At 32.5% G+C, this 13,698-nt stretch overlaps 1 protein-coding gene across 16 annotated transcripts in view; it reads left to right on the forward strand.

Annotated features, from left to right (window-relative positions):
* Nucleotides 1–13,698, forward strand: part of NLGN4X (neuroligin 4 X-linked) — a 203,171-nt gene that overhangs the window by 118,477 nt on the left and 70,996 nt on the right. For 14 of the 16 annotated variants that reach the window (XM_083819347.1, XM_083819348.1, XM_083819353.1 and 11 more), the window contains 2 exons: nucleotides 8,306–8,365; nucleotides 11,155–11,307. The exons of 1 other annotated variant lie outside the window; for it this stretch is intronic. In XM_083819347.1, the coding sequence (XP_083675473.1) occupies nucleotides 8,306–8,365; nucleotides 11,155–11,307 (213 nt within the window). The remainder of the gene's footprint in view (nucleotides 1–8,305; nucleotides 8,366–11,154; nucleotides 11,308–13,698) is intronic. One more of the 16 variants, XM_083819350.1, reaches the window with a different exon arrangement.

Below are 13,698 nucleotides of genomic sequence, written 5' to 3' on the forward strand. Positions count from 1 at the left end.
TAGAGCTAATTTTCCTCCTGGTAGATGGTGCTGTGCTTTGGATTTAGGATGAGAATAATCACAGAACCAGAGAATCACAGAATGGGCAGGGTTGGAAGGAACCTCTGAAGATCATCTAGTCCAACTCCCCTGCCAAGCAGGATCATCTAGAGTACATTGCAGAGGATGGCATCCAGGTGGGTTTTGAATATCTCCAGAGAAGGAGACTCCACAAACTCTTTGGGCAAACCGTGCCAGTGCTCTGTCACCCTCACAGTAAAGAAGTGCCCCTTCATAACATTGATAACACACTGATCTTTTAGTTGTTGCTGAGCAGTTCTTACACTAGGTCAAGGACTTTTCAACTTCTCATGCTGCCCTGCCAGTGAGGAGGCTGGGGATGCAGAAGAAACTGTGAAGGGATAGAACCAGGACAGCTGAACCAAACTTGACAGAATGATGTTCCATACCATATGACATCATTCTGAACAATTATATGGGGTGGCTGACCTGGCGGGGGGGGGGGGGGGCACTGGTGGAGGACACACTGGGCATTGTTCAGCAGGTGGTGAGCAAATGCATTGTGTATCACTTGCTTTGTATATTTATTATCATCATCATCATCATCAATATTAATATTAATAGTTATCTTCCTTTTCTGTTCTATTAAAATATCTTTATCTCAACCCACAAGCTTTTACTTTTCTGGAAACTTTGACTGAAAGAAAAGGCTACTCTATTTGTCCAAAGTAACATAAATGAGGGCTTTATCTTTTGAAATTTATAAATAATGGTGAATAGGAATGAGCTGCTAATATGAATACAGAATAGTGTTATCAGAGTGCACTCAGGCCAAAACTTCATGTAATGACATAGCTCCTGAATGACAACTACTGTTACTATTTATTGTAAGCTTTTTTTGGTCTTAGCCCGTGGTCAGGATCACATATCAACTGTACAGATAGTCTGAAGATTTTCCCTGCACTGACATTTGCATAAATATATTTTCTTCATTGAGATTAATCTGTTTCAACACAATGGTTTGGAATGAACTTGTAAGGAAAAGAACTCCCGTATCAATCAATCAAAACTAGCAACTGTTATTAAACACCAGTAAGTAATTATGTCTAAAATGTTCCTATCTTTCTAAAGTGGTTGCCTCATTCTCTGAAACTTTATGGAACAACATGATCACTATGTGTGAAAATTAATATATTTCATTGCCCTGTACTAACCTGTTGGAAGATATAACCTTCTATATCACCATGTAGTTTATTGAGGAAAACCAGCTGACGTAATCTTTTTGGATGTCAGTAAAGCTTTTGACACAGTTTCCCATAGGATCCTACTGGACAAAATTTCCAGCATACAGCTGGACAAAAACAGCATACGATGAGTGAATAACTGGCTGACAGGTAAGACTAAAACGGTTATGGTAAATGGGTCCGCATCAGGCTGGCAGCCAGTCACCACTGGGGTCCCCCAAAGCTCCTTTATAGGGCCAGTTCTCTTCAGTGTTTTTATAAATGATTTGGGTGTAGGACTAGAAGGTGTACTGAGTAAATTTGTTGATGATACTAGACTGGGAGGAGTTGTTAACTCTGATGAGGGTGGAAAGACCTTACAGAGAGATCTGGACAGACTGGACATCTGGGCAATCACCAACTGCATAAAGTTTAACAAGAGCAAGTGCCGGGTCCTGCACGTGGGATGGGGCAACCCTGACTATACATACAGACTGGGTGATGAGACACTGGAGAGCAGTCCCACAGAGAGGGATCTGGGGGTTGTGCTTGACAGCAAGTTGAATATGAGCCAGCAGTGTGCCCTGGCAGCCAGGAGGGCCAACCGTATCCTGGGGTGCATCAAGCACAAAATTGCTAGTAGGTCGAGGGAGGTGATTGTCCCGCTCTACTCTGCGCTGGTGCGGCCTCACCTCGAGTACTGTGTGCAGTTCTAGGCACCACTGTACAAAAAGGATGTGAAGCTGTTGGAGAGTGTCCAGAGAAGGGCTACAAAGATGGTGAAGGGCCTAGAGGGGAAGATATATGAGGAGCAGCTGAGGTCATTTGGCCTGTTCAGCCTGGAAGAGAGAAGGCTGAGGGGAGACCTCATCATGGTCTACAGCTTCCTCATGAATGGAGTGTGGAGGGACAGGTGATGATCTATTCTCTCTAATGACCAGTGATAGAACCCAAGGGAATGGTGTCAAGCTGTGACAGGGGAGGTTCAGGCTGGACATCAGGAAGAGGTTCTTCACTGAGAGGGTTGTCACGCACTGGAACAGGCTCCCCAGGGACGTAGTCATGGCACCAAGCCTGTTGGAGTTTAAGAAGCATTTGGACTGTGCATTTAGTCACATGATCTGAATTTTTGTGTAGACCCGTGTGGTGCCAGGAGCTGAACTCAATGATCCTTATGGGTCCCTTCCAACTTGGGATATTCTGTGATTCTATGATTCTATAACCTCTTTTAAAGCATATCAAAGCTAGTTAAGGTCTGATTTAATGTAGTTATTGTTACCCAGGGAAAGAGCTTGTGGGGAACACATAATATAGGGCATGGAGGAGTCATTACTTCTGTCTTATTTGGAAGGAACAATATAGACAATACTGAAGTGTTAAATATGATGAATTTCATCCCACTTTCAATCTTCGTATATGGAATAATTACAGCACAGAAAAATGCAAGCAATCTTTCTTAAACAAATGCATGGGTAATTATGTAATTGAAAACTATACACAATGCATAGTACAGAGCTGAGGTTATATTAGAATTTCATATTTTTTATGCAATCTATTCTGCAACCTGATAAATTTTATTTTTATATAGAAGTCTCTGTGTGGATTTTTTTTTCTCTAACACATTTGTAAGAAGACTGTGAAATAGCATCTTATTTTATTTTTTAATCCTCCCCAATTCATGAAACACAAAACTCTTTAGAGATTTTTGCTGCAATTTCTTTCTGTCCTTCCTGTTTTTAATATGACACAAAGTTGTCATTTAGTTCTTTTATTTTTTTTTTCTTGAAAAACAAACAACCTAACAAACAAACACCTTTTCCTGTCTATATAGCAGCAGATACACATTTGCTGAGGTCTGAAATTCTATTGACTATTTTAGTGCAGCTGGAACCATTAAGAAAATGCTGTGAAGGAAAACAAATCTGATTATGTTACTTGTTCTTTAGGTAATGTTTCTGCTGTACAGAGCTAACTGTTTCAATACAAGGGTTTTTTTTGTTGCTGTTTTTGTTGTTAATGGTATCAAAATAATGGCCACTGTAATCTTGTGTCTTCTGCTATTCAGTGATAATGTAGGAGTTACAACAAAACCAAACAAATCAAATTCCAGAAAAATTAAGTGAAATTCTAAGCTTTCATTGACTACCACACTAAAAATTATCTAGAATAGTAGGAATCTAAGTCTTATTAACTAGGAGAGATGGGAGACATCTAATTTTTGGCTAATGACTGCTTTGGAATAATTGAATGAAGTTATTTGTAGGAGTTGCATACAATGTATAAAGGATTAAATTCTGGAAGGGGAAATTAAAAAAAAATACTTGAAGAAGTTCTAAAATTTTTAAAATCTATACCAAATAAGTAAATAAATAAAATACAGTTTATTGATGCAAATTCTTACCCCAAAATGTATTTCTTTTTCTTAAAAATTTGTATCATTATATCCAACATAAGTTTGTGATAATGTTTACAAGTTCATAAAACAATACTTGAATCCAAGTTTCCTCACAAAACAGGAAAAGAGTACATTCTTATTAATCAGTGAGATCACAGCTTCTTCTATTTCTTGTCTCTCTTTTAATCCTCCCTTATGCTTTAAACCTAAAGTTTTCCAGAAGATGTACATGTAACAGATGTTAAAATCACTTGCTATTAATTTATTTTTCTTTTAATGTCATGAATAAACTCTGAGTCCCTTGACTGTTTACTACAATTGTTTACTGTCTGTTTACTGCAGTAAATTGTTTACTACAACTGTTTACTATCTGTCCCTGAGGACAAGATTTGAGCATTTAATAAAAACCCTGTACCAAGACACTTGTGAAGTCTTTCGAGATCTTGCATATATTTTGAAAATTTTGGACTCCTGCAAGCAAGGGTAATGGCTAGTGTGCCTGCTTACCTGCCTGTCCTGGGATTTTTGAATTTGTCAGATTATCTCCAGCTAAGGCAAAGCAATCTACTACAAATCCAAAATTTTCTATCCCTTGGCAGGTAATTCTTGCAGGGAAGTCAGAATCTTTACTATCAGATTAATAATCAATAATCTGAAAAACAATAAATGGAATGGGTATTATTATTATTATTTATTCTGGGAAATGACAGAAGATTAATACGTCCTCAGTCCTACACTTGTACAACCTCATACAGAAGAGACATAACTCTGTGAAAGAAATATAACCTTTCTTAGAGATATACAAATAATCTTCACTTAGCATACTGTTTCATACATTTGCATAAACTAAAGCAGAAACTCTCCTATTTTAAAGATGTATTGTATTTTAAAATGGAAGCTAATCACATGTGTAGAAGAGTTGCCTGCAATGTTTTCTTCAGGTTTGCAAATATTTACATCAAGAAGAAACGTGGCTGACAATCAGTTATAAAAGCACTATGTTCTACTTTGTGATTTGTTTTTGTTACTAAAATAAGTATACAAAAAAATTACCTTACCTCAATTATTGTTTCATTAACCAGATAAATTTTCTAAAGAAAAAGTTGTCCAGAACAGTAGAAGAAACTATTGTTAATATATATTTTCTGCTTTTCTGTCTCATTTCTGAAAATGAGAATTCCAAAATATGTTTGTCTTCTTTTACCTTTTGAACTCAGAAAATAAAATTACCTAGTTATGCATGTGGACAATTAGTGCAAACACATTTTTTACATGTAAAATTGTCAGATTTTAATTTCATTTTAGCACCATTATGAGAAGGGGGTTCCAGAGAATAAACCTGTATTTTTTCTGGATGTCTATTAACTATGAAGAGCATTTTCATGTATATTTACGTATATATTTTTGCACATATATACGCCCAAACATAAACGCAAACACACATTGGCAGTATCTAGTAAGTAAGAATTGAAGGACATTTAATTGTGTGTATATATTTCTCTCCAATTAAATTCAACAGGCTTTTTAAAATACAGATACATAAGGAGATGATTGCTTTTCTCTGATATCTTTTCTAGTGTAGGTGATCCACAGACAGGTTCTAAGACAATAGTCTTTTTCGTCAATAATCTTTTCAATAGTCTGTCAATAATCTTTTTCTTCCACCTTTATTTGAAATGCCTACATGCCTCGTTTGATCTTTCTTCAGCTGCCAAATGAGAGCTTCTTGGTACATCTACAAAGGTAGCTAGAGAGTCTTGGACATAGTTGTGAGCCAGGGATTTAACACTTGTACACTAAGTGAGAATCAAGATAAAGCTAACCCACCAGTCTTGGGATAAATGCAGAATTCCTATTGCTCTCCTGAGACAGTAATGAACTGTTGACTTGAGCTGATTGTAAAACTATAATAGGTCTCCTGGGATAGGAAACCAAGAGCTTTAGAGATCTATTGAAAGGTCTGCATAAATACGAAATATCACATATCACAGAAAGAATGACTATTAAATCCTGTATTAATCGAGTCTGAGCTGGAACTTTCCAGAAGATTGAACATGTTCTGTGTGAAACTGGGAAGTCATGTTATAATGTGCTGTGTGATTTATGAAAAAATTACATGGTGTCAAAAGGTCTACCATGTGACAGATGGAACAATTACATATAAAATGGAAAAAACAAAAACAAAACAAAAAAAAAACAACTGGGCTTCAGCTGAAACAGCAGTTGATGATTTTTTGCTGTCATTAGAATCTTCAGAATGGATGGCTAAAATGCAAGCACTGGTAAACTGCATACATACCAGACCTGACTGCATTACATATATACGATATATATTGTCTTATTGGAAGTAGATTTAACACGAATTACAAATACATCTAAGAAAACCTGCAACTTCAGAATGAGATTTTTAACCATATCATATCATATCATATCATATCATATCATATCATATCATATCATATCATATCATATCATATCATATCATATCATAATCATATCATATCATCATATATCATATCATATCATATCATATCATATCTTTGTTTCTCACACAACTTAATTGAAGATACAGGTTTTGTGTGTACAGGAGTTTCATCTCCTGCTTCTCACATTCAACTGATTAGCACTCTCTTTACTAATCCTTTACTTTAATCAACAAAATAAAAATGTTTTTTACTGTAATTTCAATTGGTTTATTTCAATTTTCAGTTAGCATATATAACAACAGTGGTTCTAGATTATTTCTATAGAAAATTTGTATGCTGGCTGTATCAAGAAGACACAAGCAAACCAGTGAACAGAACATAAACCAAACCTATGTATACTAACATGTCTTAAGTACTTTAACAAGCATTAAGCACATTCTTTCTTATTTACAATTATGGATTGAGATTTACTTGGAACCTTGAATTTTGAGGGCTATAAGGGCTAGAAGAGTAAAAGGAAGTCATAAAATTATTAACTTAGCTAAATATAAAGTCCACTTCCCACCACCCCAAGTAATATGATTAGACAGCTTGTAAGACCAAAGGACACTACATTTTTTGTTCAACGTTATTAACTTTATGGATAAAAGAAAAATAAATAATACCTATGTTAATAAAACTTAATTCCTAAAAATTCTTAAAAATTTAATACTGGAATACCTGAAGATATTTAGCAATAAAATGTAAGTTTTTCTAAAATAAATAATTTTAAATGAGTCTTTTATATCCGTACAAAAGGCCTGAGCTTATCCTGAGTTCATTCAAATCAGCAAAACATACCCTTTGCCTTTACACAGGGAAGGCACAGTGTCAAATGACCAACCATTGTACAGAATTGTAAAACAGAATTTAAATAACTTTATTTACATTTAATATTATAAATACAGAGTTTAAAGGTTTTTAATATCGCATCATGGCATCAATGTATCTGTGACATATTCACACTTCATACACAAACTCAAAGTCAAGTATATTGTTCCTTTTCAGTCCATCTTGAAAACACAGTTCCTAATAAAGACAAATCAAAAAACATATGGTTAAAGTGGTGGCATAACATTATGTATTGAGTAACCATATTTCATTTCTAAACTAACGTACAAATTGTGCTTGTTCATAATTCAGTCTGTTATTTAACCTTTTACATTACAGAAGGTTACTTGCTACAGGAGTAAGCACAACATAATGAGACATGGGTTGCAAACATAGCTTAGTGTCATTTTTTAAAGTCAGAAAACAGATATATTGCCCAAGGAGAGGCGCAGGGAAAACTATCATGCTTATTTTATCTTCGTCCCATAAATGCAGACATGTGGACATGGCGGGGGGGGGGTGCTATATGCTTATATGCGTGTATACACCTCAAAAGTTTGTTGTGAAAGAACATTAAATAAAAATTAAAATTTATTCTTTACCAAATTTTTAAATGAATAAATGCAAGTTCTTTTCCATGGTAAGTAACTATTTTCAGTTATTTTCTCATTTAATTTAAGAGTATGGTATTAGGTATAATATAAACCAGGACTACTTTTTGACAAATTTCATGTCTGGGATTAACTCAACTCTGTGTTTTTCCTGTGTTTTCAGTTTGCTTTTTTGAATATCTTTTTTGTTCATTTGGGAAGAAAAATTAAAATTTAAGGAGTTCTATATGGTTTGTCTTAGTCCATTCAAGTTGTGTAAGACTCAATGCCAATTTTACTTGAATTGCGTCTGTTTAAAATTCAGGTTGTGGCTAATTGTTAATGAATCTTCATGAGCATGAATAACATGTGGCCATTGAAGACAGTGACTGAAGCCATTATTTCTTCAAAGTGACAGAAATCAATTGCATTTCTTATGTAGAAACCATACTTAGTGATTTTTTTAATATATATTTTTTTGGTTTATATTATTCTTTTTTAATAGCACATTAATTTTGTGTTTTTTTTGCAGCAATCACTTTTAACTGAAGTAACTGCATTGTCACAGAATATAATACATTTTTTCAAATATTTTCAATTTGTTCTTCTTGACATTTTATGTTTATGTGCAGTTTGCATCCTTTTTGTTTTTCAATTTCAAATGTAACAGATTTTGACATTTTTGTTACATTTTTCTTTTTTTTTTTAACTAGCATTTTTCTAATTATTTTTATTTTTGAGAACCTGCTGTTTTTGAATTCTCTTTTTTTCCCTTTATTCTCCTCCTCAATATGAACCCAGGAGCCAACACAAAGAAAAGCGCAGATGATATAACCAGTAATGATCGTGGTGAAGATGAAGGTATTTTTTGTTTTTTTTCAAAACTCAACCCTGATGCATGAACATAAACTTTTTTTTAATTATTTTTTATTTTAATAATATTAATTATTATTGTTATTGTTATTACTGTTATTTCAACATGATTTTTAGTCACTTACTTGCAGAAGCACACTTCAGTGTTCTTCTTTATTTTCTTCTTTAAAAATTACTTTGTTTTTCTTTTTAAAATCCAATTTAACATATGATTGTAATTCCCCTGTAAAATAAGTGTAAAGGTTATTCCTAGATGTGTGTGAAGTGAGTAATAAATATTATTTAAAAATATGTGCTGTCATTGTCCCCCTCCACCATTCTTTCTTAGGTGAGAAAATGGAATTTGAAAACATGCATGTGTTCTTTTCTCTCTTACACATTTTGTAAATTCATGTGCTTGAAAATCATGAAAAGATCTCACATGTATCCTTTCTTTCATTTCCATCATTTCTCCCGTGCACATACTGTACATTGGATGCTGTTGCATCATGGTTCATCTTTGATATTTTATTTTATTTTATTTTATTTTATTTTATTTTATTTTATTTTATTTTATTTTATTTTAATTCTCACAGGATGTGATTTACTTATTTGTAGGACATAAAAGTAAAAGAAGCTTTCCCCCCCCCCCATAATCAGCTAGCCTCTGAGGTACATTCATTCCAACTATGAGCAGATTCCCACTGAATTCAACTATAATCTTTGACGTCTTTCAGTCTTGGATTGGATTCCCTGAAAGGAAATGTTAGAGTTCATAATGAAGTACCCTCCAAAAAAGTTTTACAAGGAAATACTTTTTTCTTGCCTTGGCACAGCAAAGGCAGGATACACTAAAATAGAAAGAAGTCAAGAAATCTTCCTCTATTCTCACCCTTCCTTTTCATTAAAGTTACACTGTCATTTTATTTCACTCTTTGTACTTACCCAATTAAGAAAAAATATTTTCAAATTAAATGAGCAGATAGCAGCCTTGGGAAGTTTATTGTTCTGGATTCGGAGTAATCCATCTATTATTCCTCTCCTGCTTGGCCATTCCAAAGTGCCTTTATATTTTTCTTCAATTTGACATCAGTTCAAATACATTTGGAACGTTTACCCTCTTGGTTCCCCTTAGAACCACACATATTGTGTTGAGGTTATTTTTTAATCTCCTTTTTTTCTTGGCAGTTCAGCTCAATTCTAGCTATTCTATCCATATATAAAATACCATAATAAAAATCTCTGGTCTTCAATTCACACCTGTTACGCTCTACTGTACAATCTTCATTGCTGAATTACATTCTTTCTTATAATATAAAAATGCTCTGCAGAACAGAGCAAAGTTACTCCATTATTCTCTGACTTTCTTCCTATTTCTTTTCAATATATGCTTTTTTATAAATGACAGTATCATTATTTGCTATAACAATTTCTGCAGCTAATTTTTAAGATAAAGATAAATAGCAAGTGAAAATAAAGTGAAAATGAAAATAAGTGAAATAAGTGAAAATAAAATTGAATAAAATAGAAGGCTTTCAAAGCTACATTCCTTACATCTGTGTGTTTAGCTCAGCTTTTTCTTCCTCCACTTCATTTTTTCACTGCTCAACCTATACCTATCCTACCCAGAAGGGAATTGAGTTTTTGTTTGTTTGTTTGTTTAATCCTGACTGAATGACCAGAGACACTGATTTCCCTAACGTGTTGTACTATATGACTGATATGACTGAAAGAAGTGCCACTACTCCACATGCAGATATGATAAATTATTTGTAAAGGTGTACAGTTAATTCTAACAGCTGCTTGATGAAATGCCTTCTGTTTTTTAAGGGACCTTAGACCCTGTTTCCACAGTTTCTGTAGAGCACAAGTTCTTAATTTAGTTAGTCTGATCTCTGGAATCAGGAGCCTACATTTTTTATTATTAGAGGAAGAGATATGAATATAGTCCTAAATACATTCCAAATCATTGGTTAGTGCATCTTTATGACTCACTCTGAAGTATAAAAATATTGCTATCAATTTCATTTAACTTATTTTAGAGAGATCCATCGGTTTATCTGTATCACAGTAATAAATAGGTTTTCTGTGTGTACAAAAGATTAGCTATATAATTCAGGGTCATAAATTTCATAATTTTCTTTAATGCTTAGCTGCTACAATGTGGTAAACCACGACATAGAAGACAGTGATTGATTTACATACAACAAAAAAAAATAAATCTGGGCTATAAACTCAGTTAAATACTCTGTGTTTTTTAACTCCTGGGCTATTTAAAAAGAATGAATAGTTTGCCATGTTTACTTTCATTAGAAAAATTTGATTTTTTGATATTATCTGATACTGAACTATTGGAAATATAATTTCAACAAATGTATCTCAGTGAGGAATAGGAAAGTATGGATCATTTTTGTAATTTTGTCATTATTTATGTATCAGTATTTCTAAATTGGAACATATTTGACTTGGAATACTTTAAAAAATTACAAGATTATTCCGCCTTTTTTTTTTTTTTCTGTTTAAGCGTTTAAGCATTTACATTTGAATTAATTTCTTGTAATATTAAAGACTTCTAAGGGCATTCTGAAAAATAGTATTTGAAGTAACAAAGAGAAATATTCAAAATATAAACATTAGGCTTATAGGAACTGTGTAAGGTAGCTGTTTTAAGTGGTGATAGTGACATGGAAAACATGAGAAACAGCTAAGAATAGTTTTAGCAGTTTTATAAATTGCTAATGCTGTATTTCATTATTTTTTATTACTTTATTATGTTTTCCTTACTTGAATTTTTTCAGACATTCATGATCAGAACAGCAAGAAACCAGTTATGGTCTATATCCATGGTGGATCTTACATGGAGGGTACTGGCAACATGATTGATGGGAGCATTCTTGCAAGTTATGGAAATGTCATTGTTGTCACCCTCAATTACAGGCTGGGGGTTTTAGGTAAGTGGCACTTTTCTTCATCACCATATATATATATTGAAGTACTTAGATGGTATTTCCATTAAATAGCCAGTCAGATAGAGATATTTGATTGTTTATTAGATCTACTGATCAATCATAAATCCTCGAACCATTATTTATTTATTTATTTATTTATTTATTTATTTATTTATTTATAAACAGAACATTCTTGCTAGTGGATAGTTTGACTGCATTATATTCATTCTGAATTTTGTTTTGTATTTTCTGGGAACCAAGCTACGTCAGACCAAGCTGTCTTCTTGGCTGTTTTCACCTTAAACAAAAATTACTGGACTTTTGTAATGAAGTTAGTGCTGGTTTCTCTTCAATTTATCATATCATATATGCTCTTTGTTCAGTATTCAACAACTTTTAGGAAAATGTATCTATTTATTGTTGAGATATCCTCAATTCCTCATAAAAAGGAGAAAATTAATCAAGAATGAATATTTATCTGTTTCAAAACGGTTGCTAATACTAGGAAGAAGGATGTTACTATTTATCTGTATTTGTAATTTTTGTAGGCATACTTGTTTGTTTTAGGGCAGCTAATACAGAAAAAAAAAAAAAGAGGCTTTATACACTGATGACATTTGTGTTACAGGTAAAATGGAGTCAAGGGGTTTCAAGGCGTGATGTAGAATTATCTTCCTAAATAGAAGGAACATTATAAACATGAATTATACTGTTAAAATGAATTAACACTTCTGTCTTTCAAACATTTAATTAATACTTCTCCGTTCAAACTGTCTTTTTCCTTTTTTCAGCATTATCAGGAATAACAGAATATCCTTAGATACATGATGTACTGGGTGTGGCTGGGATGGAGTTAACTTTCCCTGCAGCAGCCCATACAGTGCTGTGCTCTGCACTTGTAGCTAGAACAGCATTGGTATCAATGTGGTATACCACATGACAGGAGATGAAAAATCTTGTCTGCTTTCTTCATGATTCCATCTCCTGGATAAACAACAATATAAAAGCAGGTTTTCTCCAAATGAAGCTTTATTTAATGAGGCTTCATTTCTTTATTTCTTTTCCATAGAAAACTAAGCTAAAATTTTGCTCATCATAGCAGACTTTAGATCTATTTTTTTGTTGCTTGTATGCTTATATTTCCAGCATTTTAGGGAGCAATTTATTTGTGCATTTTTGATTTACAAAGATTTTAAATCTATTCTTGATAGCAAAGCTGATCTATGTTCTTGTTATATACTATTTTGGAACAGAAGAATCTTCTTTTGCTGAGTTATTAAGCAATGTTCTATCTCATCACAGCACTGAGATTATTTTTGTTCCTGAATTTGACTCTTGTTCAAATACAAAAGAACTTTTTTTTTTTTCAAAGTTAGAGGCAGATTTATACATAAAGCAAGGAAGATAAAAGTATATTTTGTTGTGCTTATACCTGCAGTCATGGTACTCAGAAACACACCCAAAAGAAGGGAAAAAAAAAAAAAAAAAAAAGGAGGGAAAAAAAAAAAAAGACAATTGACAGGTTTTTTATGTACATGTATATAAGCTTCAACAAAACAATTGTTGTTGTTTTTGTTTGTTTGTTTGATTGATTGATAAATAAAAGTGTATGCCCAAGGATCTTGGTGATAGCTATCTATCACCAAAAAAGTTTATTGAAACACTCTATTTAAAGTTTATCTTTTTTTTTTTTTTTTAAACTAAAATTATTGAAGGATACGGATGTTGCTCAAGATGTTTGATTGTCCAGGTTTTACATACCCATCTAAAGGAAATAGAAGTTTGCAATATTTTCTTTTATGAATTGCTATTTTATAAGGAAATATATATATATATATATAAAGTAAAAACAACAAGAAAATATGTTTCCATAAGTATATGGAAGACAAGCATGTTTATTCATAAAGAAAAAAGAAGAAAAGAAAAGAAAAGAAAAGAAAAGAAAAGAAAAGAAAAGAAAAGAAAAGAAAAGAAAAGAAAAGAAAAGAAAAGAAAAGAAAAGAAAAGAAAAGAAAAGAAAAGAAAAGAAAAGAAAAGAAAAGAAAAGAAAAGAAAAGAAAAGAAAAGAAAAGAAAAGAAAAGAAAAGAAAAGAAAAGAAAAGAAAAGAAAAGAAAAGAAAAGAAAAGAAAAGAAAAGAAAAGAAAAGAAAAGAAAAGAAAAGAAAAGAAAAGAAAAGAAAAGAAAAGAAAAGAAAAGAAAAGAAAAGAAAAGAAAAGAAAAGAAAAGAAAAGAAAAGAAAAGAAAAGAAAAGAAAAGAAAAGAAAAGAAAAGAAAAGAAAAGAAAAGAAAAGAAAAGAAAAGAAAAGAAAAGAAAAGAAAAGAAAAGAAAAGAAAAGAAAAGAAAAGAAAAGAAAAGAAAAGAAAAGAAAAGAAAAGAAAAGAAAAGAAAAGAA

The sequence above is a fragment of the Anser anser genome (assembly GCF_964211835.1).
Source record: "Anser anser genome assembly, chromosome: 1".
Taxonomy (NCBI): domain Eukaryota; kingdom Metazoa; phylum Chordata; class Aves; order Anseriformes; family Anatidae; genus Anser; species Anser anser.